The sequence below is a fragment of the Strigops habroptila genome, chromosome 11 (assembly GCF_004027225.2).
Source record: "Strigops habroptila isolate Jane chromosome 11, bStrHab1.2.pri, whole genome shotgun sequence".
Taxonomy (NCBI): Eukaryota; Metazoa; Chordata; class Aves; order Psittaciformes; family Psittacidae; genus Strigops; species Strigops habroptila.
In genome coordinates, this window is record NC_046360.1 from 31,445,919 (window position 1) to 31,459,185 (window position 13,267).

General features: G+C 45.3%; 1 protein-coding gene across 1 annotated transcript in view; it reads left to right on the forward strand.

The window, feature by feature from the left end:
- The window catches only part of FRMD4B (FERM domain containing 4B), an 83,952-nt gene that overhangs the window by 16,235 nt on the left and 54,450 nt on the right, over nt 1-13,267 (forward strand). The window contains exons 2-5 of the mRNA XM_030501162.1: nt 4,324-4,389; nt 5,027-5,121; nt 7,250-7,342; nt 11,544-11,628. Of these exons, the coding sequence (XP_030357022.1) occupies nt 4,324-4,389; nt 5,027-5,121; nt 7,250-7,342; nt 11,544-11,628 (339 nt within the window). The remainder of the gene's footprint in view (nt 1-4,323; nt 4,390-5,026; nt 5,122-7,249; nt 7,343-11,543; nt 11,629-13,267) is intronic.

A 13,267-nucleotide genomic window follows, 5' to 3' on the forward strand; every position in this document is an offset into this window, starting at 1 on the left:
AATCAGATTCTGTCTAAAAGCAAGTTACGAAGGATGCAGTATTTTAATACTACTGCACCTCTGCATCAGACGGTGCTTGTCTCCTTTTCATTCCTCATTTTCGAGTTTTTATTGCTTATTGTGTGCAGAACATACGAGTGACTTTGGGAAACAATAAGAATCCAGCATCCCAGTATCTCAGTATGGTTTGCCAAAAATGGGGCCATGAGTTGCATCGTTCTGCTAATTTCCTGTTGGGAATAAGATACAGGAATAGTTCATAAAATTCATGATGCTACTTCTTTTACTGGATAATAGCTTGAAATATTAGCAGGCTTTTAAAAATAAGTGCTCAAAGGACCATCTTGGGGGCATGTTGCAAAAATATAACAAAATTGTTCATTTGTGCAGACAATGCAAAATCAATGAGAATAAGCTGGAAAACACAGATGTGTGTATATATAGCTGAAGACTGCTCACGCCACCTCTTAACTGAGCCAGGCAGCTGTGCTCATCTTGTGATGGATTGGTCCAAGTACATAGAAAATCAATTATATTGTTCATATTAGCAAGGCGTACTGAATTAAAGATGAAAGAAAATGTATCTGCAAGGGGCTCATGGGGTGTTGGGTCTTTGGGAAGTCCAACAGCCTGAGGGCTGGGGAGCCAAGTACAAATCCCTTTGCCAAGCCCAAGAAAACAGGCCTGTTGGCAGATGTGCTGTGGGGAAATAAATCACACTGGTGTCACTGGGAGAGTTAAAACAAGTCCTTTGCTGCTTCGGCTCCAGGAGCTCAGGGTCTCTGGTCACTAGGCTGGAGGCACTTTTCCATGGCCAAAATCCTTTATGCATCCAGTGATACCACGGTGTTGAAGTCCTCTGTATGAAGCTCTCCAGCTTTTCTTTAGGCAAGAGGAAGGGACCAGACTATTGGTACCTGTGCCTGGAGCATGTGGCACTGCTGCACCACGGGCATATCATACCTCTTCGTCACTGCACTGGGATAATATGGGGCTGGCAGAAGGTGATTGATGCTCCGAAGCTTGTGAGGTGGTCTTGCAGCTGCAATAGCCTCAGATGCTTTCAGTTCTGACCCCTGTACAAGTAAGACTTGCAAAATGTGGGTACTGTCTTGTATATAGGAGCCCTGCCTGCACAAGGAACAGCTCCATGTGAGGAGAGTTGTCTCCAGAACATGAACTCTCTGGTGGGCGACATTCCTGATGCAGGTTGGGCTTGTGTTGCTCTGTGGTAGTAACTGGGAGTGATTTACTTTGGGGTTTGTAAGTACAGAGTAAGCCAAGTGAAGTGCTCTCTGCCCCATCAGGAATGGGGTGGGGATACTTGGAGTAAGCTCTTGCACAGCTGCAGAATCCAGGGTGCTGGTTGCTGAAGCCCTGGGTCTGCAAGGGGACTGCCCTACTTAGCATCACTTTGTTTAGGGATTGGAGCCTGCGGATGCAAAACTGGTTGTCACCCTGGAAGATTTGTGTTCCTTGGCCAGGCTGTGGTGCCACACAGTGAGTATCTTTCTCCCAGGTGAAGAAGGCACCTTAGGAGAGATGTAGCCCTCAAGGGGTGTCTGCATGGGCTGGGGAGCAGAGGGGTGCAAATGGGAATGGCTCCAGAGCCCCTGTCTTCCTTGAGCTACAGCCCTGGACGTTGCTGTTTTGTCCCACCATGCGCCGAGCATTCCAGGGATGACATGAGCCCATGGCCACATAGAGCTCTGGGGATACTGGGATCTGATGGGTTTGTTACAGGAATAGTGTTTCATGGTGCTTTATCACTCAGCACCCTGGCATCTTCTGCAGCATCTTGATTGAGCTTTCCAGTACTCTGGGAGACAGCTGTATGAGTTGTTCTGAGATGAGATGCCAGAAGACGCAGGTACTAAATGTTGTCTGTATCTATATCTGTAAATCAGGCTTAAAAGCTGTGTCCTTATGTTTTCTCACCAATAAAATCAGGGATAATTATATCTTACCTATCTTCAGAGGTGTCATGAGATTTAATTACTTTTAAGGTGCTCCACAATTGCCTTGGATAGCTGAATAAAAGCACAGATTATGGTTGGTACTTCTTTTATGTTTTAATCTTCCCAGCCAACCTTCTTTTCTCCTCAGCACAAGGCTTTGTGGATGTGTTTGCTATAATAGAAACCTTTTTTACTTAACAACAGACAACTGAGGCAATTAAAACAGCCAGAAGTGATTAATGTGATTTTGCTGGGTGAAAGCTAAAGCAGCTAGCACTTAAATAATGGCAACCCCTGTGCTATCTCAGAGCAGCAGATGGGGAATGATTTAAAAACACTATTGGATCAGACACATCGCACCAGGGGCAGATTGGTACCAGTATGTCAGAGCCAGAAATATGCACCACCTTGAAGGGTGCACTGATGACATGATTAATTGATGGTAGCATGTGACTTGGTTATGAATGTGTGATGGCTCTCAGGGACAAATGGACCTGTGATAGGATTGTAATAGATTTAAGGGCTCTAGGCAGCGTGTTCTATGAGAAGATAAATCACAAGGAGCACACTGGAAGTCTGGGTTGTGGTGGCATAGCTTTGCTATGAAGTGCTGGAACTACTACCTTGCTGGGAGCACAGGGCATGGGGCTGGTGCAGCTCTGGGATGATGTGTCTGCAGGGTGCAGCACCAAGGAGCACAGCCATGGCTTGCACAGAGGACATTACTATCTCTGTGATGGTGCATCCTTTGCTTTGCACTCCTGTGTGCACAACAGGTCACTTTTCATCTGGCACATCTGTACACATTCATGCTGATAGAAATGAAAAGGAAGGGATTTCTTCTATCTAGACTCACTCTGCAAATGGTCCTTTGACCAGTACTGCTGTTTTGGCGAGCGATGTGATGATACATGTTTAGCAGTGCCCGAAGTTGCCAGTGCCACAGACGCTGTAGCCCCATTTTCCCAGACACTAGACAGGGTTGTTCCTGCAGACGTTCATCTCTGACCTGTTTGCAGAGCTCCTCAGGACGGGACTCCCTCTTGGCTTTTGGTTGAAATGAGCTCAATTAGCTGAAACAATAATGCTTTGTTAATTTCCTTCTTATGGCTGAGTGGTGACAGAAGAGGCTGTGTCTGGGCAGCCCTCGCTGTGTGAACAGCCGCATGTTGAAATGGGGACAGCACTGGGGAAGGTGAGAGGTCTCCTTTCAGTTATACTGCAATCTTGTACAAATTGTACTTACTTTAAGCCTCTATAAGGTTTGGATGTGCGGCATCCTGGGGCAGGAGGGGGTGCTGTGGCAATAGAGCTCAGGCCTGTCCTTGTCCCCACCCCTGCGGAGCCAGAGGGATGTGAAAGGAGAAACCACTGTGTTGCTGTTTAATCCCTCTGGGACTCCCTATCTAAGCAAACCACCCTCAGCCTCTGCTCACAGCTCAGGATTTATAATCAGCGGGAAGCTTGTGCTGTCAGGAAAATGAGTTACCCTGAGCCTGGGAGAATAAATATAAAAGCCAGGTTTCCTTCCCCAGCTCTTGCCTGGAGAGTGTTGTGAAGCTGGTCCTTGGTGAAGCTGCTGAGAGGCCCAGAATTAGAACAGATTTTAAATAATATAAAAGCTTTCATGGAAATGTATTAGATTTCAAAAGGCAAGTATTAAAGGGGCATAATGTGCTTTTTCTAATGTGCTGTGTTTCTGAATTGCTTGCCTTTTAGAGAGGAAGACACTTTTGTGCAAGAGATAAATGTGACATGAGATAGGTGGTCCAGATATAACATCACAGGTTGCAAAGCTCATCACATTATTAATCATTCTATTCAAGCAGTTGTCTTGGTGTGTGCAAGCACCTATATAAGAAACCTATAGAGGCAATGACTTCTAATACTTGCGAGAAGTTACCCAAGGAAAAACATTAATCTCCCAGCAGACACTCCATCTAGCCTAGAGACCAGCTCCTCTGTCAACAGACCACATCTAGGCTGACCCATTGGAGGGAGGGTTGGACAGATGGGGATTCCATGGGCCCTTGGTCATGTCTGCTCCTCACTGGAACAAAAGGTCATTGCTGCTGCCTGTGACTATGGTACTAGCCAGGCTGGTTCATCCTCAAGTTAAATTCCTGCAGCATTAATGTTGGTATTATCTGATCCCAAATGCTGCTAAGCACCCTTAATTCCAGCTTGAAGTTGATGGGAGCTGAGTGCTGAGGTAGCTCCCCAGAGTGAGTCCTTGGAGAAGGATGCTCTGGTACAGTCGATTCACTTACTGGTGCAGATTAGGCACTTGCTACACATTGTCCTTGCCCTTGAGCAGCACGTGGATCCCACTCTTCCTCACGGGGCTGTGTTGCTGTCTTTGCAGATGACAGAGGGCCGGCACTGCCAGGTGCATCTCCTCGATGACAGGAACTTGGAGCTGCTGGTCCAGGTACAGACCTTTCTCTTCAGGGCAGATTTCTCTGCTTGTTTTCTTTAGCAGTGCTAAAGGGCTGATGCTTGTGATGTTTGAAGTATCTCTTACTAGAGCAACTTGTAGAAGCAGAATAAACAGGTCTGCTTTCAGATGCCATCAGTTCTGTGTTCAGTTTTTCACCTGCTTTCACCAAAAATTCAGAAAGTGTATTAAAAATATCCCCTGTGGTGGTGGTGGTTTTGTAATTTAGAAGAGAAGTCTGGTTTTGAGGGATGTGTTTTATTCCCTTAACAGAACCCAAAGCACGAGATCCTCTAGTACACAATATTCTCTTAATTGACAAATCCCCCCTGCTGTAAGTGCAGGAAAGCCTGAGCTGCTGCCTTTCTCCCTCAGAAAGGGGAGAGCAGCGGTCGGTCCGTGTGCTTCAGCTTGATGTCACGGGTTAAGTACATAATTGCTTCTCTGTGCTCCACAGAGACACTGAATCCAACTGCCCTGAATGTGATGGAGCCACTTCTGTATCGAGTTACACAACAGGGTTTTAAGATGTTCATGGGTACTTAAATGTCAGTATTTGCAGAGAAAATTTTTATTATTTGTGAAAAGCCTGAACTGAAATTAATTAAATAATTTTTATTCTTTCAAATAGCCCAAACTTTTGTCTCGGGAGTTACTGGATCTGGTGGCCTCACACTTCAACCTGAAAGAAAAGGAGTATTTTGGGATAACGTTTATAGATGATACGTAAGTATGTTAGTTATATAAGTAAGTATTTTAGTAAGTATATTAGGAAAAGGGAAGGCACAAAGCAGAAAATATTTGGAAAACATCATCTGGGCACAAATCAGAGAATACTTGTGAAATACTTTCCTGATGCTTTCACTTCTCATGTTTGTCTCATAAGGTGAAAAAAAATAGATTCAGCAATAATTTCCCATGTGAACACCCTCCGCTTTCCTACTCTGCACTTTTAGTAACAACAAAAAGGGTTTGCATTTATTTTCAAAATGAATTGCCCCTATTGCTTTGCACTTCAGTCTTAAACATAGTAAGTCTTTTAAACCTGAATATCCCTAGCAGCAGTGAAATATGAAGCTAGTCCTTCCCATAAACAACTTCCCTCTAGCTTCCCTATTACTTTTAGGTATCTGAGCTATTCTGCAGCCTACCAAAAGGAGATGCTAAAGCAGAACGTGCTCGGCATGCACAATGCTCCCTTCCCAGCAGCTGGACTATTGCAGGCTTGCGGTAGTGTTGGGTGCAGTTTGTCATCACCACCGATGGGAATGGGGCAGTTCCAGCAGCTGCTGCCCATCCCCTGCCACCCAGAGCTGGGCTGGGTGAGATGCTATGGGTAGGCTCTGGAGCACTGTGGGAGATGTACTTCTGTGGTGTTAACCTGTAGTTGGCTGGGTTAACTGAAACCTCAGCTGGTATTTAGGCTCATCTGTCAGAATGGCACTGAAATGCTTCCCCACGTCTGCTGCGTGCAGGGTTTGCTCCCCAGGGCTGGCATCTCTAGAAGAGTTACCTTCAGCTCCCAAAAAACTGGAGCATAGCTGCTTAGGGCAGTGGGGATGCAGAGCTGTGCACTAGTACAACCCCCAAATAAACCTCCTCTTGTCTAATGGGAATACGAGTCCCTGCTGCTCTCCAGTGCTGCTTTTTATAGGGTCCTGGATGGAAGTCTTTACCTACAAACAGTGTCGGAGCTGTGTTTGGGGCCACCCTGCCAAAGCTGTTCCAACCCACAAGTGCATGATGGGCTCTGGGCAAAGGGCTGGTGTTAGCAGTGCTGGTAGGAGCCTTCACTCTTGGGTCCCTGACCACAGGCAGCAGTGTGTTATTTTTACTAGCCACTCTCCTCTTGGACTCTCCAAGAATGTTTTTGCCACATCCTTGTCCTTTCAAGTGTTGGAAAACACTTCCTTCCAGCTCTTCTGTAAATCCCTTGAGGATGCTGTTTGCACTTGGCTTATTTTGTAACCCCCCCAGAAGGGCTGCTATGAAATTCCTCAGGTTTTTGGTTGCTGGCACTCCTTCACAGTGAGCTTTAAAGTGCTGCCAGGGGATTACCTGAAAGCTGTTGGCTTCCACAGAAGCATCAGTGGTACTCCAGAGGCTGGTGTGGGTGTACAGCACTAGGCTGGGTGCTTGGAGGGAGCATGTGGCCTCTGGAGGGCACCCATGCCCCAGTCTTCTGGGGCATCCACCGGAAGCTTCTGGGCTCTCCCTTGGTACCGGGGTCCTCAGGGAGGTTGCTGGGGTTTGGGGGGTTATTTGTTTCCTTTCTGGCTTCTTGTCTATTTCAGTCAGAGAAGCTGCTGCAGGGAGAACTATGCTTTAACACCTACCCCATTTAATGTGTGCCTGCGGTAAACTCCTCTGCTCTGAACTGGGGTTTCATGTCTCACCGGGATTGGGGATGGTGCAGAACAGGAGGGATGAGGGTACGGCCACAGAGCTGTGCGGTCCCCATGCGGCGGAAGAGCTCAGACCCATTTCTGCTATGGCCACACATCCAGCTTCTGCTGCAGATCAGATCCCCCCACTAGCCATGAGAACTCAATGGAAGTGTCCCCATTGATACCAAAGGAGGGTAATTCAATAAGATCTAGCCTTTCCGGGTGCCATGCTATGACTTTTGTGCTGCAGCTTTAAATACAACTGCAAAGAGTATTCTCTAACATCTAAAAGTGACCTACATCAAAATCTGAATGTTACAAGAAAAATAAATAATTTCATGAGATGTTTGCCTGCCTTAGAGTGGAATCTCACACTTTAAAAAGTGGAGCAAACAGCAGCACTGAAAACACCCCATTTCTGTACTTCCCATCCAGTTTTTAACCAGCTCCCCAACCTGTTTCTGCAGAGGTCAGAGTGTCTGGCTGCAGCTGGACCACCGAGTCCTGGACCATGACTTGCCCAAGAAACCGGGCCCAGCAACTTTGTACTTTGCCGTTAGGTGAGTAATTGTTTCCACAAAGAAAACATTACCACTTGGGTTTATTTATCATCAGGGGGTTTTGTTTAAAAGAACTGATTATGGGTTTCATAGAGGAAATAAATGTCAAAGCAATATATTGGTTTTAGGAGGAGACTAGGTCTTGGGTAAGTGCTGCTCTTTTGTATTTAACTGTGACATAAAGTACTTTGGAACCTGCTACTTTTTAAACTGTTACTAGGACTTTGTTCCTTTTCTTTTTTTTTTTTTTTCTTGTTTAAACCCCCATATTTTAAATATCTTCTTTGCCTGACTTTAGTAGTGCTAAATTTTAATAGTTTTAAACAATTATACTACTTTTCCTCCTTCTTATGTTTACTCAAGGTTTGCCTGTACTTGAAAGGGATTGCCGATGGCTTCTTTGCTCACACAGTTTAAGCCAGTCCCCAGGAGAGAACAGAATCCCTGGCAAAGTGGTGCTTTTGGCCAATGTAATTGCATTACTTTAGGGCTTTTGCTGGCAAAGCTCTGCTGGTTAAGGGCCTGAAAAAAGCCATGTCTTGTGAGAGCGCTGTGCTGGCAAAAAAGACCAAGCATCATATTCTTAATATTGTTGGAGTTTTTGTTTTCCTTACAGTCTATGAGGAAAATGAGAGCAGGCTGACCTCATTTGCTTTTCATATGTCAGTAAATTTATGCCTTGTGTGCTTAATTATTTGAAGCAGTTCCAGGGCAGAGCCTCTTGAGTAGTTGGGTTGGTTGGCACCGTCGCTGTGCCATGTCCTTGCACCCTGGTCATTTAGGAACAGCTGAAACAAGCTGCACTTTGTTTTGGCTGAATATGTGCTTATTGGTGATGGAGTTCAGAGCTTCTCTTCCCCTCTTTTAAGAGGAAAAAAAATCTGTTTTAAAAGGGATGATGGGCTCTTCAATATATTCACTGTATTTGATGAGGGTGTGGGAGTGAATATATTGAAGGCAAACATATGAGTTGAGCATTTCTTTGGCTGGGATTAATGCGTGATGTTCATTTTGGCCCTCTCTGTTGCAAAGATGGTCCTCTACAAGACAGGTTATGCAGAGACCTGGGCACGAGTTGATGTGTGAGAAGCGAGCTCGGAAAGATCAACTTTTAGAAGCTAATTTTAAGCCTGACTACTCTGGGGTTATGAGATCTAGACCAAGCAAATAGGAGCCAAGGATGTGGGCAGTGAGCGAGAAGCAGAGCAGGAGGAGGAGGATACAGAAATAATTAGCAATATAGAAACTGTCTGATCTGTAGGAAATAGATATTCCAGTAGAAAAGCCACTTCAAAACCTGCAGCTCTGCTTTGTTAGAACTTCTTGGGTAAGTAAGTGACTGCAGGCCTTGCTGCATGGCACATGCTTTGGGTGGTTAGCTCAGACACTTATCTCATGTGAACACATTTGCCTTGTCATAGCCTTTAAACTCCCATGAGAGCAGCTGAAATACACAGTCGTGTGTGCCTGTGGCTTGAACAGAAAAGCACAGTTGGGTGTGGGGCAAGTGGCACAGAGGGGATGGGCAGAGCCCCAGCACTTGGCTCCTATGCCCCTGGGCTGGATGGTCTCCAGATGTGGGTGATGTGACAGTGGTGGATGCTGCTGCAGGAGCAGGGTGTCCCTCAGGCTTTGCGGGCCATGCCCTATGCCTGTTTGAAATAGGTTCAGCCATGAGCAGGATGAATGCTGCTTTCAGTGTCACTTCATTTGAGATGCAAGTGTAATGAGGCAGGGCACTGAGCTGCTGTTCTCATACAAATGGCAAATGTGCCACAGCATCAGTTCTCAGTGTCTTTCAGCACCACACTGGACAGTTTCCAGTCACAATACTGGAAATGCGGGGGGATCCACCAGATTTTGCTGTTTAGTAATGAAACACATGATCAAATCCTTTCAGATGTGAATCCTTTTTCTTCAGCTGGCGTAAACTCAGTCCAGTCACGTAGCTTTCATAGCTTTCATATGCTACACACAGCTGGTGAAGGGCTCTATAATGCAGATTTAGGACTTATAAAAGTGTCATTTTTGTTTCAAGGATGCTGACAGCATCGGAAATAAAAGCAGAACATGCACTTTATGGTGTTCCCATACATGCCTGTCATCCCCTGAACATCCTTATCTCTGTGGTCCAGTGTTCCTTATCTGTACTGTGATAAAAGCATACAGCTTGTACCAGGGAAGAAAAGGAGCGCATTGACCTGGCTGGGGCAGGGGGCAACTAAAATCCACAGATCCTATGGTCTGTTCTGTACCACTGGTGACTGGGAGCTACTGCTCTTCAGAGCCAGATAATACCATCCTGCTTCTGAGGACAACAGCCATGCCTGACTCTTAGTTAAGAGAAACTGCAAGTGCAAATGGGGCCATTAGTTTAGGAAAATTATAGTTTTGGTGCAGTAGAGGAAGGTCCGTGCTTTGAAGGGCTGGGTTTGGCAGCGGGACAGGAAAGGACAGAGTAAGGCTCCTGTCCTCTGATGCTCTGCATGTCTGGAGAGAAACACTGAAGAGTGTTTTAAGTGTAGTTCAATAAAGCTGTTAGAAAAAAAGTTATATCAGGTGGGATTAAGAGAAGGTGGAAATAGCTGTGGCTCCTGCAGATCTTGGTGAAAGGGGAATCATGGAAATGTAAAATGGCCTTTCAAGTCTGGGGCAGGCTGCTGGGCTTGGGTCTGCCCCTTGGACAGGCTGTGCATGCCTGTGAAATGGGTGAATCCTGCAGAGGCATCCTGGGGAGTGCTTTAAAATTAATTTGATGGAACACACTGTAAGAATGTGAAATATTAAAACAATTATTGTTTAATGTATTGCTTGTCTTAAGTCACAGCATAAATACTGCATATGTTCTAATAAGAGCAGTAGGTGCTAGCTTTACTGTGCTCTTTGCTGCTGCTGTGGACCTCTTCCAATGTCTTGCAAATCATTTACACCAAGAGCGGCTGGAGCCTGAGGCTGTGAGGAACCTTGGGAGCACTGTGGGGCTGCAGGAGGGATTGGCCTGATTCTGATAAACAAAGTGGGCTCTGTGCCCTGTGTTGGCCATCCAACCCTCCCACTATCAAAGGCAAGACACTGAGAAGCCCTGGTGTGGTCTGTGGTGGTGACCCAAGTCCTTGCTTGGCTGAACTTGGCTGGAAAAAGTCTACCTTCTGTCTAGCATTGGGTGGGAGAGTCTGGATTCAACACATTCATTCTCCTTAAGGAGCTGGAGAACGGGTATCCTGCTTGTAGACCCAGTTAAAGGAGGAGTGAAAGGACCATGTTCACACAAATTTGTCTCTCTTTAAACTGACTTGGCAGTTCCATGCTCCCCAAATTATAGATGTGTTTTCTGTGCATCACTTAATGCATCTCAGCACTATTTGGTTTGATGCCCCAGGTGAGTCACGGAAGCGCACAGACAGGTTGTGTGTGATTTTTGCAGAGTGCCAATGGCATCCGTGGTGTTTGGTGTAGCTCTATAACAAACTGGGACCCATCTGCCTACCTTGGCTGGGCCAGAATGACCAGTAATGAGATTGCTTTGGTTGGTGCGTGCCTCTGATGCACCCACGGCCCTGGAAAGAGGAAGCTAGGGCCAGGCTGGGAAGGAAGGCAGTGAGTGCTGGGCAGAATGGTGCCTGTGAGACTGAGCCCATTACAGCACTTCCATGTAAACCCCTGGTCTGGGAGCTCTCATTGCCATTAGGATGGATGTGCCCGATAGAATAGAGTCAATCCCAAAGCATTCCTTGTGTTTTTTACCTTGTTCCTGTTTACTTGGAGCGAAGTTATTGGGGCTCAGCCCATGGCTGCTCTCTGGTCCTGGAGGAAAGACAGTGCTATGGAGCTGCCGCCAGCCCCTCTCCTCCAGCAACGTGCTGCTTGGAGTTACCTTTTCCACTTCTGTGGCTTTATCTGCCCAGGAGGGATGGGCTTTGCTCCTTTAGTGTTCGACAGGGTTTTCAAATGATATGAAAAATCATCAGATATCTACAGTCTATTGAATATGGAGTTTGTCATTCCCTGTGTGGTGTTGGCCTGTGATTTTCTGCTTATTCCCTCCTAGTAACCAGGAAATTAAGTGCAGTAGCTCATAGTTCCTCTGTACCATCTTACTGCTAGAGAACAAAACATCGAGGAAATAAAATGATCTGAGAGGAAGATGAAACCTATTCAAGAAAGTAACCATTCATTTTTTTAATTATTATTTAATTTTCAGGTTCTACATTGAAAGCATTTCCTTTCTCAAGGACAAAACTACCGTAGAGCTGTTCTTTCTGAATGCCAAGTCCTGTGTACACCAGGTAAGGCTCAGCGTCCTTCAGAGCTCCTTGTGCATCTCCTCCTTATCCATTTCACCTACCCAGTCCTGCAAACTTCTTAGGAGCTGTGTCTGATTTCTAGATCTTATCGAAGTATTAAGATCTCAGCATGCTTACTCTCCTCTTTCACTTAAATGCTGATGCTTCAAGCAAGTGAATAAGGATGATGATGGTTCCCTGGTCCTGTTTTGCAGCCCTGCTGTGTCACCACACTAGAATAACTCTTAAATACTCAAAAGCTTTTAAGTTGTTTGAAATCTGGGTTGTAACTTCGCAGGTAGGCTCTGTCTCAGTGGCATATCCTTCTATATACTGCATAGCAAACACTCAAGTCAGACTTGTCTCAAGAAGAAAAGACCTCTAAGGTCTTGGACCCACTGTGAACTTGGTTCCTAGATCCCTAATTTCCTGCCTTAATTCAGTGAAGTAATATAGTAATAAATCCTATGAAGGAGCAATCAAAGCTAGTCATTTAAACACTTTCTGTATTTACTCTCTGCCTAAGAAGCTTACACTGTTTTCTTAAAATGTTCAAATTGGTGAAGTACATATTTTTAAAAGTTACTTCATGATATGATAGCCAAAATATTAGGCAATAAGGTAGATCTGCTGCAGGTATATCTTGGTCTGAAAAAAGAGCTTTGTGGCAGCCACCGTCGCCATGCCCCTTATAACCAGTGGTGCAAAGCAGCTGCAGTTTAATGAGCTTCAGCAATGCCTGATGTTACTGGGATTTACCAGTTAATGTCAAACTTGTGCATCTGGTGCCTTTATTTTACTCATGGTTCAACCACTCTAAGAGGGAGACTTGGCTCTTACAACCTTTTCTTGGAAAACAATCCTGTACCATTAGCTGGTAGTGGAGCTTGATGTAGCCAGCAAAAGCTTTCACCTTTAATATGCTTCAGGTTTTAGAGGGTTCTTATTCAGTATCCAGTGTTCATTATTTTATGGTGGGATTAGAAACCTGACATGAAAAGTGGTTAATGGCAGTGTTATGACTGTGCTTTGTACGGGAACTGCTTTCTGGAAGAGCAGAGGAAATTGGTGCCTTTTTACAACATGCTAAACTTTTCAAGATGCTTGAAGAACTTGGAGCCTCACTAGTTAAGATTAGTAAAATGCAAATCTCCATTTGACATATCTGCCACTTTAAATGAAGAGTTTTGGCAACTCGCAGTCATCCTTTCAGGGGAAACTGGAGCCGTTTAACTAGACAGACAGCACAAGTAATTTTGGAACTGGAGAACGGGTCTGGTTTTAGGGTGGAATGTGAAAAATGAATGTGTTGAAACAAATGCTGCTCAATATTATAACATTTGGGTGTAATGTATGTGTTTATGCATAAAGCATAAGAGAAAACAAAGAGGAGAAACATAAAAAACCTGCCCCCACTGGTCATAGGCACACATGTCATCAAACCAATACGGAGTCACTTCTGGCCTGGATAAGTACTATTATTCAAGCAGCATAACTTCATATTACTGACACGGAATGCTGATAGCACGTGAAGTGCTGATGGTGCACGGGGTGCCACAGTAAGCAGTGCATCATCCAGTTCAGGGCTTCAGGAGCTGGGAGAGGTTTGAGTGAAGGATAGTTTGTGTTTTCGCCCCATGGC